This window comes from Berghia stephanieae, chromosome 5 (genome assembly GCF_034508935.2).
Source record: "Berghia stephanieae isolate SIO BIC M18660-M18661 chromosome 5, UCSD_Bste_1.3, whole genome shotgun sequence".
Classification (NCBI taxonomy): domain Eukaryota; kingdom Metazoa; phylum Mollusca; class Gastropoda; order Nudibranchia; family Aeolidiidae; genus Berghia; species Berghia stephanieae.
This window is the reverse complement of record NC_088364.1, coordinates 68,419,982-68,439,123: the sequence shown is the minus strand read 5'-3', so window position 1 is coordinate 68,439,123 and position 19,142 is coordinate 68,419,982. Positions and strand designations below refer to the sequence as shown.

The 19,142-nt window shown below is 34.1% G+C and overlaps 1 protein-coding gene across 1 annotated transcript; it reads left to right on the top strand.

The window, feature by feature from the left end:
- Positions 1-1,660: 1,660 nt before the first annotated feature.
- LOC144973499 (coiled-coil domain-containing protein 6-like) lies at positions 1,661-15,749 on the top strand. The gene is made up of 9 exons (XM_078915999.1): positions 1,661-2,279; positions 4,630-4,779; positions 5,785-5,913; positions 6,239-6,342; positions 6,751-6,908; positions 8,301-8,457; positions 9,668-9,780; positions 10,543-10,769; positions 12,044-15,749. Exons 1-9 carry the CDS (start codon positions 2,055-2,057, stop codon positions 12,104-12,106), a joined length of 1,326 nt encoding a protein of 441 aa, XP_078772125.1. The 5' UTR covers positions 1,661-2,054; the 3' UTR covers positions 12,107-15,749.
- The last annotated feature ends 3,393 nt before the right edge of the window (positions 15,750-19,142 follow it).

Below are 19,142 nucleotides of genomic sequence, written 5' to 3'. Positions count from 1 at the left end.
GGGTTTTTTTTTTTTGTTTGTTTTGTTTGCTTTTAATTTTGTTTCGTTTTGTTTTGTTTTGTTTTGTTTTGTTTTGTGTGTGGGGAGGGGGGGGGGTGTTCGTTTAATTTTCTCTCTTGTTTGTTTGTTTTTCATTTTCTGTTTCTCTTTTTTTTTCTTTTGTTCTTGCTTTTTTTTTTTAATTTGATTTTATTTATTTTGTTATTTCTTATATGATTTATCGATTCTCTGTGCATGGGTAAATTTTGATTTATAACTTGACGTCATGTTGGGTTGAGATAAGACGGACGTCCACATACATACATATATATATATTATGTAGGACCTACAAGTCGGATACCGCCATGTCGTAACAATAGTACTGTAGTTACATCATGGATACGAATCATCAGTATCTGTGTGTTCTTTGATTTCAATAAAATATTAGAGAGATAGAAATATATATATATATATTATATATATATTATATTATATATAATTATATGAGAGAGAGAGAGAGAGAGAGAGAGAGAGAGAGAGAGAGGGAGAGAGAGAGAGAGAGAGACGAGAGAGAGAGGGAGAGAGAGAGAGGGAGAGAGAGAGAGAGAGAGAGAGAGAGAGAGAGAGAGAGAGGGTTAATGGATTGTTATCCTACGAAAACTATAATATTTCTATCAAATCTCACAGACCAAGCTACCTATTCACTGCTGGGTGGATAGAGGGTTCAAAAAGCTAACACGATTGTTCCCTTTGCTTGTAAAGTTAACCATATGACCACATACAAACACACACACACACACACACACACACACACACACACACACCATGACGCACACACGCGCATACATACTAAAAGATTAGTCAGATAACGATGAATTGCGTAATTATACGCATAGTTACGAAACTGCGCCGATACCATGACTTTATTATTTTTCCTTTTTGTTTTGTTTTGTTCTGTTTTATTCTGTTTTCTTTGAATCCTTTAAAATGTTTTCTATTTAATTGTTTTCTTCAAAATATCAATCTTTCGTTTTACTGATAGTACCCGGAACGGTTCACAGGTCTAAACGATGATGGCGATATCAAACTGACGTTTTATCTTACAATACTCCAAAGATAAAAAGAATAATAAGAAGGAACAAAATAAACAGACAAACAAAAAGCAAAAAAAACAAAAAAGAAAAAAAAAAAAAAGAAAAGAAAAGAAAGAAAAGAAAAGAAAGAAAAAGAACAGGCGTTCCGTGATGACTAAAGTTTTATTTTTATATTTGGATCCTTCTTTTTCCATTTTCCCCCACTTGTAACTATATCGGCGTTCAATCATACAAAGAGTCCAGCAGTAGAGAGATTTGAATAATAATACAATCGCTTTTCTAACATTAGAATTTACGAAATTAAACAGGCTCTTGCCCTCAATAATAATCCAACCACTTAGCCACTTTCCAAGGTTTGCAAACATTGCTTCACTGATAATGGGAGTCTAAAATAAAAAATTATCCCAGTTTGGACAAGCATTTAAATATTTATCAAACGAGTTGAAATTCGTAAAATATCGTATAACATATATTAAAATGCTAAGAATTATTAATTTAAATATAAATTTATTGTTATTTTTATAATACTTTTAAAAGTATGGTCTTTCGTTAAAATAACAAGGGGGTGGGAATGAATACTCCCCACTATCTCAACTGCGAGAAGAGTGAAGAGGTTTTTTTTAGACTACAAAAATAATGTGTTTCATGGCCGAGCGCCTCACTTTGCTGAGACTTGAGTCAAGGACAGATTCTATGGCTTTTTGTATAAAAACCCAATCGATTGCTGCTGGTATATCATGAACTTTATAAATTTTGAAGTTTAGTATCTTATTATTCCATTTTGCCATTAAATTTCGTTTCTGTTTTGATAACAAAGGTGACAAATAAACAGTAACAAGCTGACTATTTCTCTGTTCATTGTCGCTGTCACTTTCACAAGTGAAGCGAGGCAAGTTTGGTAAACAAACAGCCGCGATAGTCACATGTGTTTGTTAATATTGAACTCTAGATTTAACTAATTCTAGGATATAGTGTCCCAAAATGGCAGATAGTGCCAGCGAACTAGAAAGCGATACGAGCTCCATAGACGGTGGGCCGACATTTGGGGTGAAATCTCCGTCGATCCAGGTTGACCAACTGAATAAGAGGAATGAGTCACTCCAGCAAGAAAACAGAGTGCTTAGGATGGAACTGGACACTTGCAAGTTGAAATGCAAGTCTCTTCAAGAAGAAAATAGGGATCTCAGACGAGCAAGCGTGTCAATTGTAAGTATCATTATCATTCATTTGTGTTGTGTCATTAAGTATACCAGTACCAGAATTAGAAATTAGGGTGTGTTAATGTTAGTAATGGCAATGGGATGACTAGTTTTAACGAAATATACACAGACTGATAAGATTTTTAAAGGTATAAGTATAAGCTCTCTGTATGTTGATTGAATAACCCGATACTCATACGATAAATAATAGAAAAAATGCATCCATGTTGATTTCTTGCTAGTTATAGCAGCAAGGTACAGAGGAGCCATCAATTATCAATTGACTGATGAATTTATAAAATAAAAAGGTCGGCTCTATTTCTCCGAACGCTCAGGAAAATAAACTTTTGAACTCTATTTCTCTGCTGAATGGTCGGCTAGCCCCCAGTAGCTGAAAGGTTATGGACCCGATGTCGATGCAAACATAAATGCTCAGAGTGGACAGGGAATTTTCACAAATCATCAAGTTAGCGTCTTTTAGGCACATTGTTAACAAAGACAGATTTTATCAAAAAGTTGTGCTACCGCGAATGCTCCATGGTGCGTTCACTTTTGCCCTTCGCGCTTCACTATCAAAGAGAGAAAAGAAGTAGTAAACCTAAATAACAAAGACAAAGTCTCAAGACGGGAACAGAGGTTGAAAGATGGGATAGCACAAATTCAAGATAGTTGGGAATAAAAGATAAAAGACAGAGTGCCCAAGCACTGGCAAAAGAAAAGCCAAAATAATGCATACACATTCATCATTACACAGACACTCTTGCAAATAACCAAAAAAAAAATTTGCAACAGAAACCGTTCTGAGAAATAGAGATCAAGTTTATTTTCCTGAGCATTCGGAGAAATAATCACTTCGAAATAAAAATCTGATGAATGAATGAATTATTGAAATTTTTAGAAAGCTGCTTTATAAAATCAAAAGTTTTCTCACTCAAATGTCGCAAGTAATTTCAATAAAATATGTATGTTGGAATTAACTGTCATATTATAAACATATAAATATTTCTTTCTACACTCAACTTTAACAGTTACGAAGCATTTGGAGACAAGTTATTATTTTTTAATCGAACAAGAGTGCCAGACACTTGTTATGTTGTCATTTGAAGCAAATGAAGGAAACATATCTTGCTAATGGGAACATTGCAATGAGTGAGACTTCATAAAAATGAAACAGAAAGACTTGAATTAAGATACAAGATTCAAACCACATATCTCCTGGTTAAGAGTAAGAGTGAGTGAAATTAGACAGAAACGCACAGATCACTTAGTTGCTAGAAGCGGTGAACTGTAAATGACAGCTTTAAAAATAACTAAAAACATGGAACATTGCAGGCTCCAACCTCCTCTTCTTAAGACAGCATAAAAAAAAACACAATTGCTGTTTTAATGAGTGACTGAGTTTCAGGCCCTTTGTTACTATTAGTCTGTTGAGGAAGGGCCTGAAAAATCACTTACCTCACTCAATCCTCTCCGGGCCTGCTGGCACTTGAGACGATGCAAGGGATCACCACCTGGTCCTGTCACCAGCTATAAGAATATTTCTTTGGGCCACCTCGAGGGACAGACCTCTGCTTTAGCTTCCTCTCCACAATACGTCTCAAGGTGTCCTTGGGGCGACCTCGCTTCCTCTTTCCTTGGAGTGTTCATCACAGAGCCTTCCTTGTCATTGTTTTTTCAGGTCTGCGACCGACATGCCCCAATCATTGCCATTTTCTCCTTTTAATTTTAATGAGACTCTCCAAGACTCCACCTCTGCTCTAGCTCTCATTTGAGATTGTATTCGGCCAGATCTTTTGAAGATTCGTCGTAAACATTAATTTGTTTTGGGATATCTCAAGTTTCTGGAGGGTAGTTTCTGTGATTTTCCGATACTCTGATCCATAGAGCAAAACACTCAGGATATTACTCTTAAAAATCTTGATTTTAGTGCTGGAATACAATCCCGTTGCTCTCCAAATTTGTAAGGAAGGGCCTGAAACAGTGTGCATTAATTTTTTTTTGTTTTGTTTATTTTTTTCTTCTTTGATAAGCATATTATCTTCTTTTCTTTTTTTAGAAGAAGAACCTCCCCAGTGTTAGCAATCAGCTATATATCACAATGCAATTGAAGCAGCAGAGAATGCTGTCATGAAAGGGATTTGTAAATTTGTCTCGATTAATTTTGTTGCTGCCAACTGTCTCCAAAAAAAATAAATGAATATGAGCATGTATATAGTGCATTTCCCTGTTACCTGTGCTTACTATGCTTTATTTATTCCCCCAGTAACTTTCATTTATTTTCATACAGTACACTCATACAAATTTCATCACTCTAGTTAGGTACTTAATCATTTATTCGTTTTATTTTATCTATTCAGCAAGCAAAAGCAGAGCAAGAAGAGGAGTTCATCAGCAACACACTTTTGAAAAAGATTCAAGCTTTGAAGAAGGAGAAGGAAATGTTGGCTATGAACTATGAGCAAGAGGAGGAATATTTAACCAATGATCTCTCTCGAAAATTGTGTCAGGTATTTGCATTTTTGTCAATGATAGTGTTGTAGCTGCTGTTAATGGTTTTATGTAGTATTTATCTTGTATTGAGTTTTTTGGGGTTTTTTTTTTTCTTCTTTTGTTTGTTTGAGAAAGAAGATAAGTAAGATTCGTTTCATTCGTATATTTGATTAAAATAATAATAATAATGATAGTATATGAATAATAGGTAGATTAAGAATGATGATGATAGATAATAATAATATAATGATAATGATAAAATTATCATTATTATTCTGTTAAGTGGTATAACCTCAAAGTGTTATATGTGGTGTCAAACTTCAAAAATGGGCAGCTATGGCTTTAAAAAAAAAATGTGGTGAGGAAATGAAGTAATCAAAATTCTTTCGTGGGGCAATGTTTTTTTTCTAAATAAGACTGCAAATTACCGTTATGGCGTTAAGACTTGTTTCTTAAGCTGTGTCTGTTGATAGGTTTAAAATTTAATCTCAAATCACGATGGGTTTTATTTTTACGAGCATTACATTACTCTATTTTTACATTATGTTGAGGGATTTGCGTTGCCCAACCACTCAAGAGTACCTAAATTTAACCCAGCCTGTCTTTTTTTTTTTTACCCTGAGCAAGGAACTTTAACTCTATATCTAATTATCAGCACTGTACTCACCACAGATGTCTGCCCAGAATTTATTAATTTATTGTTTATTACAAGAAGTATAACATTTTCCATAGAGACTGAATTCGTTGAAGCTGTTAACTCTACACTGTACCATAGTTTTATCAATTAAGAAGAAGAATTAATCAGTATAAAGATTGAAAAGTTACCGATGAGTTTAAGGTTTTCATAATGTGCTAGTATTGACACTTAACCTCTTGTTATTCTCAAAATTTCGACCAATTTGTATTAAGTACACTAAAGAGAATAATTTTCAGACTAGCACATTGCATAGATGCAGATCTCTTTGAATGGGAAATCTTATATTTCAATATGTTTTGTTAATCAGCTAAAATGTACATTTCAGCTTCGTCAAGAGAAAATCGAGCTGGAAGAGACATTAGAAAAAGAACAAGAGTGCCAAATCAACAAACTCATGAGGAAGATTGAGAAACTTGAAGCAGATACTTATAGTAAACAGCAAACATTAGAGCAGGTTTGTACCTTATATTGTATAAATTTTATCAAATTTGAACAAGCTTTATCAAATATATTGTGATGTATACATTTTTTTCTGACCCTCCTGCCCAATCTGCAGTGTTTGAGTAGCTGGGTCTGTTAGATCCGACAAAAAAGTTGAATGGTTTGGGACCAAAGCCATTGATGTGTTTATGTAGAATCTATTAGTCAAGTCATTGTCTGTCAATATCATGAATGTGCAGATATTTGATCTCAACAGCCGCATATTTTAATACCAATTTGATCCACTTCATCTAGAGGGGTGTGTATTGTTTTGATGAATTAAATATTTCGCCTTTCAGTTGAGACGAGAAAAAGTTGAATTAGAGAATTCCTTGGAACAGGAACAGGAATCACTTGTCAACAGACTATGGAAGAGAATGGATAAGCTTGAAGCTGAAAAAAGGTTTGGATTTTTATCATCTATTTTTTTGCTTTTTAAATATTGTTTTCATCTCAGTCTTTTAAAAATTTATCCACCAAGAGAGAAATGATGATGGTAATGCTAATGATGCCTTCCCACCTCTCCTTCTTATATTTGTTGTCCCTTATTCACTATGAAGTTTATATGACTAGTTGAAACGAGGCTTAACATTTATTTCTTAAGCTTGAAAACGTACTATTTGAAAGTAATTAAAAGAACCGTTTGTGATTTTGGCTGTTTTGTTGTATGTATTCAACTCCTCTTTGAGATATTAGATAAATAACTTTGACCTTTGCTCTTCATTTTATTACAGAACTCTTTTTATTTAACAATAATATTTTATTTTTTTAATTATGGAGACATTCAATTATATGGATTATATTTCAATAGACTTCTACAAGAAAAGTTAGACCAACCAGTATCAGCACCACCCTCACCCAGGGACATCAACAATGGTGACACAGCGGCCAACTTGGTACAACATATTGAGGGGTTGAGATCGGAAGTGTCCAGACTGAAGGATCAACTCAGAAGTGCTCAGCTTGAGCGTAAGTTTGTTAGGTTTTTTAGTTTTTTTTAAAGGTTTTGTTTGTTTTTCATTTTTATTTACTTCTTTTTTTTTTTCCTCTGTGAATTGGGTTAAAATCAAGAAAGATAATGACTGTGAGAAGTTTGTAATGTTACTATCATAATCTCAATTGTTTTATGATGTTGGATGAGGTTACAAATTTTCATCACTTATCACTGCCCTTGTGTGTAAAAATTGCAGTTTAATAGCAGTTACCTGATAATGGCCTTTTTGGGTGATAACATCACTGTTATCAGCAGTGGTGTTTTAACAGGAGAAAAAAAACAGTGGTTGTGTGCGTGTGGAGGGGCAGGGGGGGGGGGGGGGGGGGGGGGGGGGGGGGGAGTTGTCTGCGTTGAAAAATGTAAGTGACAGAGAAAGTTAAGGTTTGTCTGGTTTTTCTGAATAACAGTTCTCAGCTTCTTTTTATTTACAGCATATAAATCATTCTTTTTTTTTATTATTATTATTGTTTTTTAAAAATTATTATTATTCATTGTTTTGTTGGGGGTAGGCTGGTTATTTTATTATTTTATTCTTTTTTTTATATATCTACTAAAATACAAAACAAACCTTCAAGCAGGAACCAGTTTATATTAGGCTCTATACTATTCCCACCCTACCCCTACATGCACTCAAAAGACAATATCCCTCCCTCTGGTGTTTACTTATAGAATGCATGACTTGTCAGGGCTATCAATGATTTTATCTTGCATAATGTAACAGAATGAGAGTCCAGATGCAATTACACAAATTGCAATGCTCTAAGACAATTAAGTAAGATATTTTGTATAGATGGACAGATATGAATTGGATTCTTGTCAAGAAGTATGAGTTTCCTTTTTCTGACAATTTAATTGAAATTATTTTGCTTCGTAATATGCATGGTGAAAATTAGTATTAGCAGGTTATAGGGTGAATATGCGGATATTAAGGGAACGGTTTTGATAATAATAGTTCTGTAAGTTGAGAGTAGTGGGTTCTTACATGAAGTTGAGTACTATTACAGGATGAGTTAATAGGCTGTGACTGCTGTATTAGATTTACCTACCCAATTGCTGAGGACTACACATTTTATTACTCATCATAACAATATTGGTTCATAGTTTAATCATGTATGCAAATGTCTTAAATATATAAATAAACTTTATTTCATCCATAATGAAATGGGTTTTATAAATGTGAGTGACAAGAATGAAAAATAGAAGTTGTAAAAGTAAAAGTATTATATTTATATAATTTTATAAATCAATATAATAAATTAAATAAAAAATAAAAGTAATAGTAAAAGTGAATCAATAATATTAATATTAGTACGTAAAAATATATATTTTGTATCGTGCATAATATGTATTGTATGATATATCATTAGATGCTGAGAAAATGGCCCAGTATGCTCAAGAAGAGCGTCACATCAGAGAGGAAAATCTTAGACTCCAACGCAGACTTCAGTTGGAAATGGAGAGACGAGAAAGCTTGTGCAGACATCTGTCTGAATCAGAGTCAAGTCTGGAGATGGATGATGAAAGGTATGTCTTTACATTATTTTAGAATACCTTTTATTTTTAACCTCACTTTTCTAGTCATTTAAGTAAATGAACAAAGTTGAAAGGTCATTTGTTGATCCTATGTAAAATGAACATTGATACTTTTCATTGATCATCAAATGATTTGACTGTGTTCAGTAAAATCAAACTATGTTGTTTAATTTTTAAACAAATTTATCAGTGCTGATGGTTTTCCTTGGATCCGCGATTTGGAGTCCAGAGGAGGAATTTCCTCCTTTAAAAAATTACATTTTCTCGAAACAATGTGCTAGCAATGAGAGAGTTGATGTGTGGTGGAACACACAGGTGCAGTTTCCCACTCTCCAGAAGTAAGCTAGAGTAACAATGATAGTCTATCATCTCAATTGCTCTAAAAGTGGGGTTTAGTGCAATAAAAATGGGGCTTAAAGGCAATTGTTCAACATTTTCCTACTTTTTCACTTTTTGTCACCATCAGCACTGATTTATGAAGTTCTGAACTCTACTAACATCACAGATATGTGATTATATTCACTTGTTCTTGCGAGGCCTAGAGATTTATTTTTGTTTCCACCTTATCGGATCTATTTTGACAAAGAATTGATTATTAATGCAGTCATTTGGATCAGTTTGAAATGTTTGAAGCAAATTTTGTGGAATTAAAATGTATTTATTCCGTGTTTTATTTTTTTCTTTCTTTTTTACTATTTGTAAAAAATTTTACCCCAATTTTTAACCATTTTCAATCACAGTAAAAAAAAAAAAAAAAACCAATAATCAAAGGTAGACGCATTCCTATAATGGTATTGTAAATCTTATTCATTTATGCATGATATGTCTGAAAATGAAAAGAAGACCCTTGATAAGAGTCATCATAAGATGAGTTAAAATACTCCTAAACAGCCCTTCATAACAGACTGCCAGGGTGCTTTGAATGAGGTTTAAAAATATCAAAGTTAGCATGATTTTGCACCATTTATGATTATACAATTTGTTTGGAGATTTGGGGGGGGGGGGGGATTAGATTTAGATGCATATAAATTTATATTGATATCAAAGTGTAAATAAAGTTTAAATATTCCAAGTAAGAATCTTTCACAGCATAACATGTTATAGCATCTAATATGTTCTTTTCGTATTGAATTTTTAATTACAAGATATAAGGGTAGCCTATAATATCTTTGTCACGATTTTTTACATTCTTTGTCCACAGACACTTTAATGAAATTGCTAAACAACAAGAGGCGACCAGTAGTCACACTGCCAGACAACGCACTGTTTCCAGCCCTATTCCCTACAACAGTGGGCCACGCCCTATTTCTCCTAGTGAGTATGGCCAAGTACTCTCACATTTGTTACGTCAATTTGGTATTATGTCAGAATGAATTAGATGAACAAAATTATGTTTTCGAGTCAATATTGTTCGAATAAGGGAATTTAAAAAAGATTTATAAAGTTTAAGAAACAAAACTTGCCCTCAATGGAGGCTTTTCACTCCTCAATGAGGGCTTTTATTCTGTTGAGCTCAATTTAAACTCAATTGTAAGCATTAGGTTAACCTTGACATCAAATCTGTGGTTTGCTTTCATCTTTCAACAACTTTTAATTATATTTCAATGTTAAGATCAAAAAGGTACCAATTAACTAAAATGATTGACTAAAATTTACATTTAAAACTCAAATTTTCTCAATTTCATTAACCATCAGGTCGTGAAATGAGTCTAATTTTGTCTCTAATTTAATCCCAAAAAAAGAAAACAAACAATTTAAAAGATCACCAAATGTGGGACTGACAGGGGAGGGAAAAAACAATATGTTGAAACGTTTTTGTCCCGCTTTTAACTGTGCTACCACACATCATCTTTTTACTTTTTTTGTTTCGTTTTTTGGGGTTTTTTTTTAATCACTTTTTTTTTTTTTTTCAATTTTGTTCCTATTTTCGAATTTTATCTCAATCGAATTTTCAAGTTTTGTTTCGTCTTCTGACAAGATTTTATGCTTTTGATGTAGTGAAAATTCTCATTTAATCATCAGCTGATAGAATTATTTCTGATTAATGTTTTTTTTTTAATCAACATCATTGTCCAGGTCTAACATATGTGGCGGCCAAAAGCCCTCCAAGTCCTATGAGGCGTCCTGGAGGTCCAGCAGTGGCAGGCCAGCCATTCCATCCCCCTCTCCAGCCCCCCACCTCTCACATGCCTCACGCCATATCACACCACCCAAGTGCCTTTGTGGGCCCCGGTACTTCCCCACCTGTCTTTTCCGCCAGCATGATAGCTAGTGGTGTAAACCCTTCAACCACATCGCACCAGGTCAGTATTGGAAAACAGTTGCATTTAAAAAAAAAAATTTTTCATGGCAAATAAAATGTGCTTTTTTTTTTTTTTGTGATGCACAGTGGTATACACATAAAGTCAACTTCTACTTAAAATCAAAGTGTTACTAAGCTGCTAGAAGCTGTGAACTGTAAAAAATAATAAATATAAATGAATATAACAGCTTCAAAAAAGAACAAAATACCAAACATGGAATTTTTCAAGCTCAAACAACTTCTTCAGCCAAAAACATAAAATAAACACCGCCTCTTGGTCCCAATTTTATTGTTCTGTCTTTATCTAAACGTATTCAATTGATTATGGATAAGGTTAATCTTGCTTAAAGTCAACCAATTTTTATGGTTAAGTAGTGTTGGATTTAACAGGATTCCATTGTATATTGCAAGGGTTTCAATCGTGTCCATTATTTGCCTTTTACTGAACTATACTTACTGCAAATTTTTGGCTTAAGCTACAGAGGCATGTAAGCATTTGTTATTGAATACGCTAGTAAAAAGATGGTCTATAAACTGGAGTCATATTTGTTATCAGCCCTTTTTCATCACATTTTTGGGTGAAGTACAGACACTCCTCTGAGTAATCAATGGAAGTCATTAATGTGCTACTCAAATGCATTTAATCTGATTAAGAAAAAGGAAGTATTTGTGTCGGAAATATTTTTAATCATTGATTTTTATCCATCCACATTTAAGGGGAAATTCTCTCTCTAATTTTTTGTTTTTTTTTAATGTTAAGAGCATGAGAGATTTAAAAAGCTGATAGATTCATTTTTATATGAACTGAACATGACAAGTAGTCATAATTTTGCAGCTATTACAAATAAATTTTAGTGACTTGCTCCGATTTTTCTATATACAACAATATTACACCATCATAAAATACAATGTAGTCCGTGGAGCCAGAATTTATCCTTGTTTCCATTAGCGTGAAATGGGGAATAACAATTTCTTGCTACCCTTTGGATAGGACTCATAGTTCTTTCCACCAGAAGTATGACACCTTGCTATCCAATGATGGCTGGGTGGACAGAGGATCGGGGGAAATATCTCGAATTCACCAGGGATCGATTTCAGTCGCTTTGTGTGTGAAGCGGGTGCTCTACCAAACTGAGCTATCAGGACCCCTAATCGAATACAATGAAGTACAAGTTAATGTCTCTGGTTTCGATAAACAGTCAGTAGATTTTTAGTTTGAACTCTGGTTTGGGAGCATGAGTATCAATTTAATAATATTTTTTTCTCTTATTTCAGAAAATAAACAAAACACAGCCAGAGAAGTTTGTCAGACCTGTTGAGAAAAATGAGAAGAGTTAGAGAAGAGAAAGAGAAGGAGAAAATGACAAAGATGACAATGTCTCATCTAGACCACTGTGATTTCCGCCCATTTAGAGACTGATCAGTAGACATTATAACAATTTGTTATTTGACGATTCAGTACGGTAAGGTCAGCCTGGTTCAATCCAAAACTCGCTTGTTTTGAATTGTGAGATCATTCCAAAATGGCAAGTCATGCATCTTTGAATTTTATAGAGATTCTTTTTTTTTCTAAAGAATTTCTATCAATTTGAATCTATTTAAGCATTGGTGCTTCCTTTGGAATTTGAGGTGAGCTGACCGAGCTGTACATTATTTGCCCATATCTTGTGTCATTACTGCTTTATAGTGCCTGATAAGATCATTCTTCGACTATTTTTTTTTTTATTTTAACAAATTGAAGCAAAACCCATTCATGTATGAGTATTAGAATATCATGATTATGTATAAATTTGTTGATTTGTTACTGTGTATTTTGAAATGAAACAAACAAACAACCAAAAAAACTATTTTCTTTGCTATTGTATTTTCCTGTGACTGCAGCACTGCTTCGTATTCCATCTGCTGATCGGTCATTCTGAACTGAGAGCGAGTTGCGTAATTTTGTTCTATTTCTTAGCTACATTTTGTTATGATAATTATCAATGATGGAAGTTTGACAGATTTTTTTTTTTGTTGTGCGTCAATTGATGGTTCCTCTGTGACCTCTTGTTGCTATGCCTTTCAAGTTATTGACATGGGTGCCTTTTCAAATATTATCTTTTAGATAGTATGAGCCTTCAGTTCTTCAATCAACATGCAGTGCAAACACTTTTGAAAATTAGGTCAATTATCGTATACTTTATTAAAACTAATTGAATAACCATTTAAGTTGTTTTATTTTTGGCTCAAAAATTTGAAATAAAGTATATTTTGCCCCTGAAATCAACTGCTGACTTGAACTGAAGACCCATAGCCGCCTTTAGTGCTTGTCTATAACCATGAGTAAACAGCCCACAGATCCTGATCATCACTCACAATTTTAACACAGATGATTGGAAAAAATGTCTTAAGGTTTTGCAATGCTATTCCTTTATCAGTGTGAGAAATATTCACTAACTGGGCCTGACCTATTTGTGTGTTGGACATGTATTAAGGGCATCTCAGGCCTTTTCATACAGGAAATAAATAGTCAATGGGACGAAATGGGGTAAATGGCAGGAAATATTCAGATTAGTTAATGCTTATTAACGGGCGAACCATCAATTGTTTCTTTGTGTTATTTTTATTACATTTCCAATCTTTGGGTTTTTGTTTGTTTTGTAGGTAAGTGTGAAAGGGCTATTAATTATTTTTATTCCAGTTTTTATTTTATTTGAATGATTTCTTGCGAGGCCTTCAAATTATGTATATCACAGACTGAATCAAAGCAAGCAGTTAGCTACTTATTTATCATTGATAGCTCATTGTAATGTAGTAACGCAAGAAATGCTATGATTATGTTATGATTGCTTTATTAATATTAAAGTTAACGCAAAAATTAGAGGTTGAAGGTCAATCACCACTTTTGGGTCAAGGATGTTTGCTAATGCTGTCTCTTCTATTTACTTCATCCTTTGTCCAAATCCATGAAGGCCTCTATCCTTGTTACGGAGCAAGTCTTAAATGTTTTACACAGACCCTGGTCAGGACCCTTTTGTGAGAGAGATCAAAATCAGATTCGACTTCAGTCTACTTATCGTTGGCTTGTGGTCGTGGAGCGGGTGCCTTGGGCCCATTTCCTGTTTATATTTCTGGGCTTTGGAAGCAATGGCTCTTCGAATGTGGGGATGTGCAATGCCAGACAGCCGATGGAGGACTGGAACTGCAGTCGGTTTCAAGTTACCAGTAATGATCTGGCAGGTTCAGACCAGTGACATGAATAGATTGCTCTAACTCTAAGGATCTCTAGCTTTGTCAGAACTTGTCCCTTTGTCTCAATTGTCCTTTAGCACTTGTGAGTGCGTGCAAACTCTGGACCTAGCTTCTGACTATCTCATCATCTTCCCTTTTCCTTCTTGCACTTACATGACCTTTAAGTTTTAGAAGCACCCTTAAATTCTATTATTTTTTTTTTATTTTTTTTAAACAACGTAACGCAAAGATTATTTTTAAAACTTTAATGTTTATTTAAAATTGAGACTTACGTAACAGAATGAACTGGATGCAACAGGGATAGATAGTATTGTCAATAAAAGGGAAATTTAGGGGGGGGGGGGGATAAATGTATGGTATATATTTATAAAAGAAATAAGTTCTTTTTAACAATTATTGTAGTGGGAAATAGTTGAGTGTAAAGTTGATTATTAAGAATGTTTGTTTCAAAACACTGCATTACTAACGTTGAGCTAAGATATATTTGCTGCATACTGATTACAATTTAGCTTAATATTATTTTGTCATGCTGTAAATTACTGCTATTACTAAGTTTTGCACCCATAAAATATGGTAAATTGTATATTTGGAATTTTTTATTATAAGGCAGTAGAAAGCTTTAAATAAAGAACGAAAAATCATATTATAAGGGGTAAATTTATTCTTTTATACCCACTGAAAGGTGAAATCGTTGGTAATTTCTTATTTTTTTGCTCGTCTCTTTAGTTCTATATTTTTCTTTTTTTTTTTTTTTACACGTTTTAAGGTGTATTGATATTTCTCTACTATTTTTGTTTTCATTTTCTTTTGAGAGTTCCATTCTCCCAAGACCTGTAACTGGATTCCTTAACTATTCCCAATTATTATGTACAATATGAAAGTGTATCAGAAATAAATGGGCATCATTTTTATTATTCACTCGAATACGAAATTAAATTACCTTATAGTCGAGACAAATTGGATCTAAAAATGTCGTAAAATATTAAATTCTTTCAATTATTGAATAAGACATTTAAAAAATACTGTCCATTTATTGTCTGCTATTCTGTAGTAAATAGACTGCCCAAAGTTGTGGGCAATGAAATTATTAAACAGAAATCAATAAAACAGCAGCAAAAACAAAAGCCAAACAAACAAAAATATGGAACATGTTTGGCTGAAACCCATCTTCAGTTGTTTTCAGATTTGAAACTGTTGTCTCCACTTTAGTTTAGTACCCTCACCCTCAGGAAGGGACCAGGCTTGCAAATGCCAGGGACACCTCTCGGCTTTTTTGATTTGACCCTTTTCTGATCGTACTAAGAACCGTTTATTATGTAAACCTGATTTCTTGCTATAGGGCCTTAAGTAACCAAAGAACTGTTGGTAGTTTAGTCATTTTTTGTCTGATATAATATGTGTTAGGAAATTAAAGGTAAGTTGCTAGAAATTTCAATCATTTTATGTTTTCGGAGAATACAGGCTTTGTATAGTAACGTTTTAAGTTTTGAAACTAGCTTTTACTTTTTGTTCATTTTTTTTTTGTAGTATTGACAAGTATTTAGTGTTAAGTAAAGGAGGAAATTATGAAATATGTACTATTATTTTTTTTTTCTCCAATATAAGACCTTAACTTATATCAAGGAATATTCTTGGTTAAAGCACAAATGTTTGAATTACATTTAAATTTATGAGTTTTATTTTACTTGTTGTGAGCTGCTTGTGGAGAATTGGAAGTTATGCTGAAATAAATGGAATTGAATTAAATAAATTTGTTTTTTGGTGTGCTTTTTTTTTTTAAATCTCATTTTTATTGAACACTTTTATGGTCTTAGTCTTTTTAGTATGAGGACTTTTTAATGTGCATCAACATTTATACCTGGGTGGAGTCTTTGACCTCCCGTGATGGGCAGGAGGTCACGCTGTGGCTTCTATCCCTTATATCTATTTTCCGAGATGCTTTCTGTCTTGGTTTTGGAATGCGATTACTTAAGTTTTGTCCTGGATGGGGTTCCTGACCTCCCATAGTGGGCAGGGAGGTACATATTGTCTTCAATCCTTTATATCTGTTTTCCAACTTGCTTTCTGTCTTTGTCTTGGAATGAGATTGCTTGGTTTTGTCCTGGCTCTAGCTGGGAGGGAAACAGTCAAATTTATAGTTAGTTATGGGAGATAATTTTTTCCCTTGTAAATCATCTCTCTGTTGTGCACTGTATTATTTTTCCTTTTACATATGTATGATTCGTAAACAGTGAATAGTTGAGTGTCTTCCTCTTAGTGGGGACCTGTGTTTGTGTCAGATTGAGACATTTAGTGATCTCAAACTAAGTACACTGATAGTGTTGCCTTGGACTTTACATGTTCCCTATTTGAACCAATTCCCCTTTGTCTTGCTTGTTCTTTATTGCTTTAATTGTAATTCTAGAACTTTTTACTATCCCATTTTATTCCTTTTTACTGGCACTGATATGACCTAAATGTGTTGCAAGCGCCGTAAAACCCTTAAAAACTAATAAAAAGTTTAGTTGTGTCCTAGCCCTGGCTGGGGTCATATAGTTTTGGGAGATGATATTTTTTCCATTGTAAATCATCTCTCTGTTATGCACTGTTACATTTAAAAAATATATAAAATGGTTTGTAACATACCTTGGTATTACGAGTAGTTAACAAGAAGACACTCAAATTAAATCACCATATTGAAAATGTGTCTGTGACCAAGGCAAGTTGCACTCTTTGTTTCCTGTGGAAGAACTTATACCGATGCCCCCACAAACACATGCTGACTTTGCTCTAGTAAGAGAATATGTATTCATCTTGTGGGATTCTGACCAGAAAACCCAAGTGAAGATGGTTGAGCCAGTACACAGGACCTTACCATGTTGATCACTGTCGTTATACTGCTTTTATTTGTTTGTTTTTTTGGGGTTTTTTTTTTTTTGTTTGGGGGGGGGGGGGGGGGGGGGGTCTTGTCCTGCCGAGAGGGAGACAATCAAATGTATTGTAACCTTTTTTGAGAGATTATATTTTGTTTCTATGCATCATATTCTCTGTTGTATACTACAGTGTTATAGTTTTTAGTTTTTAATATATTATTGTACCTACCGTGTAAACATCTGAGTGAATCCCTCATATCGGGTTCCTTTGCTTGTGCCCGGATCGCACTTTTGAATCTGTCCTCTTTGCTTTATTTTTTCTCTCTTTTGTGCCTTTAACCTCAGATCTACAACTTTTCCTCTGCCATTTTCCCTTTTACTGGCTCTGATATGACCTAATAGTGTTGCGGGCGCTGTAAAACTTTTTTTTTATAAATAAATAAATAATAATAATAAACAAAAGACCAAAGATAACAAATAAAGTTGAAAGGAAAACGAGTTGTGCTCAATAGGAAACAATGATCACATTGGTTGAACTATTTAATACAAATTACATATAATTTCATTTCGCCTTCAATTATGACACAACTTTTTTGGGTTAGTGTCAAGCTACGACTTGATTAAGGTAGGGTTCAAGGAGAACAAGAGTCAAAGTCGACGATGGCTATTGCTTTTAGTCGTCAACGTTTACAGGATTGAAAGTAGAAAATGTCCCAATTTAACCTCCACCCCCACCCGAGACTGAAAACAAAACGTTTTTATTGTCTTTTATAACCATACATGCCTAAATGAGTCAATAAAATGGAGATAAAGATTAAGGGAGTAAATCTGACTCATGAATGAACAACACAAAACAAACGACGTTTCGGCCTTTGGCCTTTTTCAAGTAAACACAAAATACATATATATTTATATTAGATTGTCATAATAATATAGGCGAACATTTGTAAATGTGTGTGTGTGTGTGTGTGTGTGTGTGTGTGTGTGTGTGAATCTGAATTTATCTTTGCCGATGTGATATAAGATAGGCCTACATGTCGCCTTTCTGTAGGAAGCTATGTCAAATCTATGGTTATAAATAGAACGAAGATGACGTCACTCATGTCTTTGTGATTGTTTTTTTTGCCATCCAGGTTTATGAGTAATTCTCACTTAACCAGACTATAGATAGAACGAAAATGACGTCACTCAAGCCTTTGTTATTATATTTTGCCATCCACGTTTGTGAGTTATTCTCACTGAACTGTATTAACCAGACTATAAAAATTCATGGTTACACAGAGTTTTGTGTGTTGGTCCGTTATACTTCCGGATGGCAATGTTATGAGCTTCTTAGCCAAGCGCATACTATCTATAAATGTTAAAGGTAACACATAGTTTTGTGTGTTGGTCCATTATACTTCTGGATGGCAATGTTGTGAGAGTCTTAGCCAAGCGCATAGTATCTATATCCAGCTGTTCCGCCACTGCTGAAAGAACAGATCTGAAGAACACAGATATATGATGTGTATTATCAATCGCTTTACTTAAAGGATTTATAATCTCTCTCTCTCTCTCTCTCTCTCTCTCTCTCTCTCTCTCTCTCTCTCTCTCTCTCTCTCTCTCTCCAGATCTCGATTTTCATGTAGTAATTATTGTCCCATATGCGGCCACACTCTGAAAAAATACGCCCCCCCCCCCCCCCCTCCGTTTATTTTCAATTTCTATTTTAATTTTATTTTTTAAAATTTATATATTATCTATCTATTTAGACTATGTATTTATGTATCTATCAATTTATTTTTGTTTTGGCCAAAATAAAGAAAAAGTGTTTTGTCATAATGCAGCACACTGGATTGATTTCCTACCCTACTTGCATGAGGTATGGAGTGGAAATGAAGCGAAAGACAAATAGCATTCAAGTGTTCCGAATATCTTGAGGCCTCGGTCAACGTTAATTGGGACCATTAGTAGTGACCATACAGCTCTCGGTATGTATGGTGCCTTGAATTTAATACCAAAACAATAAAATGATCGGAATGTCCGCCCAACCGATATTAACAAAAAGTCTACCTAATTATCTGGCTCTAAACTTAAAGTTTATTTATTATTCCTTTCGGCTACGTGGTCTTGTGATATGACAATCGCTTTCGGATAGGAAGGTCCTGGGTTCGAGCCTAGCTCGGCGCATAGTCGAGTCATTGGAAAAGGCTCTTTACTCACATTCTCTCATCGTACTCAGGTGTAAAATGAGTACCTGGCCGTTTACAGCTCTGTCTCTGTCGCGGGAAAAAATGTATTATCGCCTAACA

What these genes read in the sequence shown, in the direction of transcription:
- LOC144973499 (XM_078915999.1), top strand. Translation starts at nt 2,055, where the DNA reads ATGGCAGATAGTGCCAGCGAACTAGAAAGCGATACGAGCTCCATAGAC. An exon ending in AACAGCAAACATTAGAGCAG is followed by an intron (nt 5,914 to 6,238) that starts GTTTGTACCTTA and finishes TTCGCCTTTCAG; the next exon opens with TTGAGACGAGAAAAAGTTGA. An exon ending in GCCACGCCCTATTTCTCCTA is followed by an intron (nt 9,781 to 10,542) that starts GTGAGTATGGCC and finishes ATCATTGTCCAG; the next exon opens with GTCTAACATATGTGGCGGCC.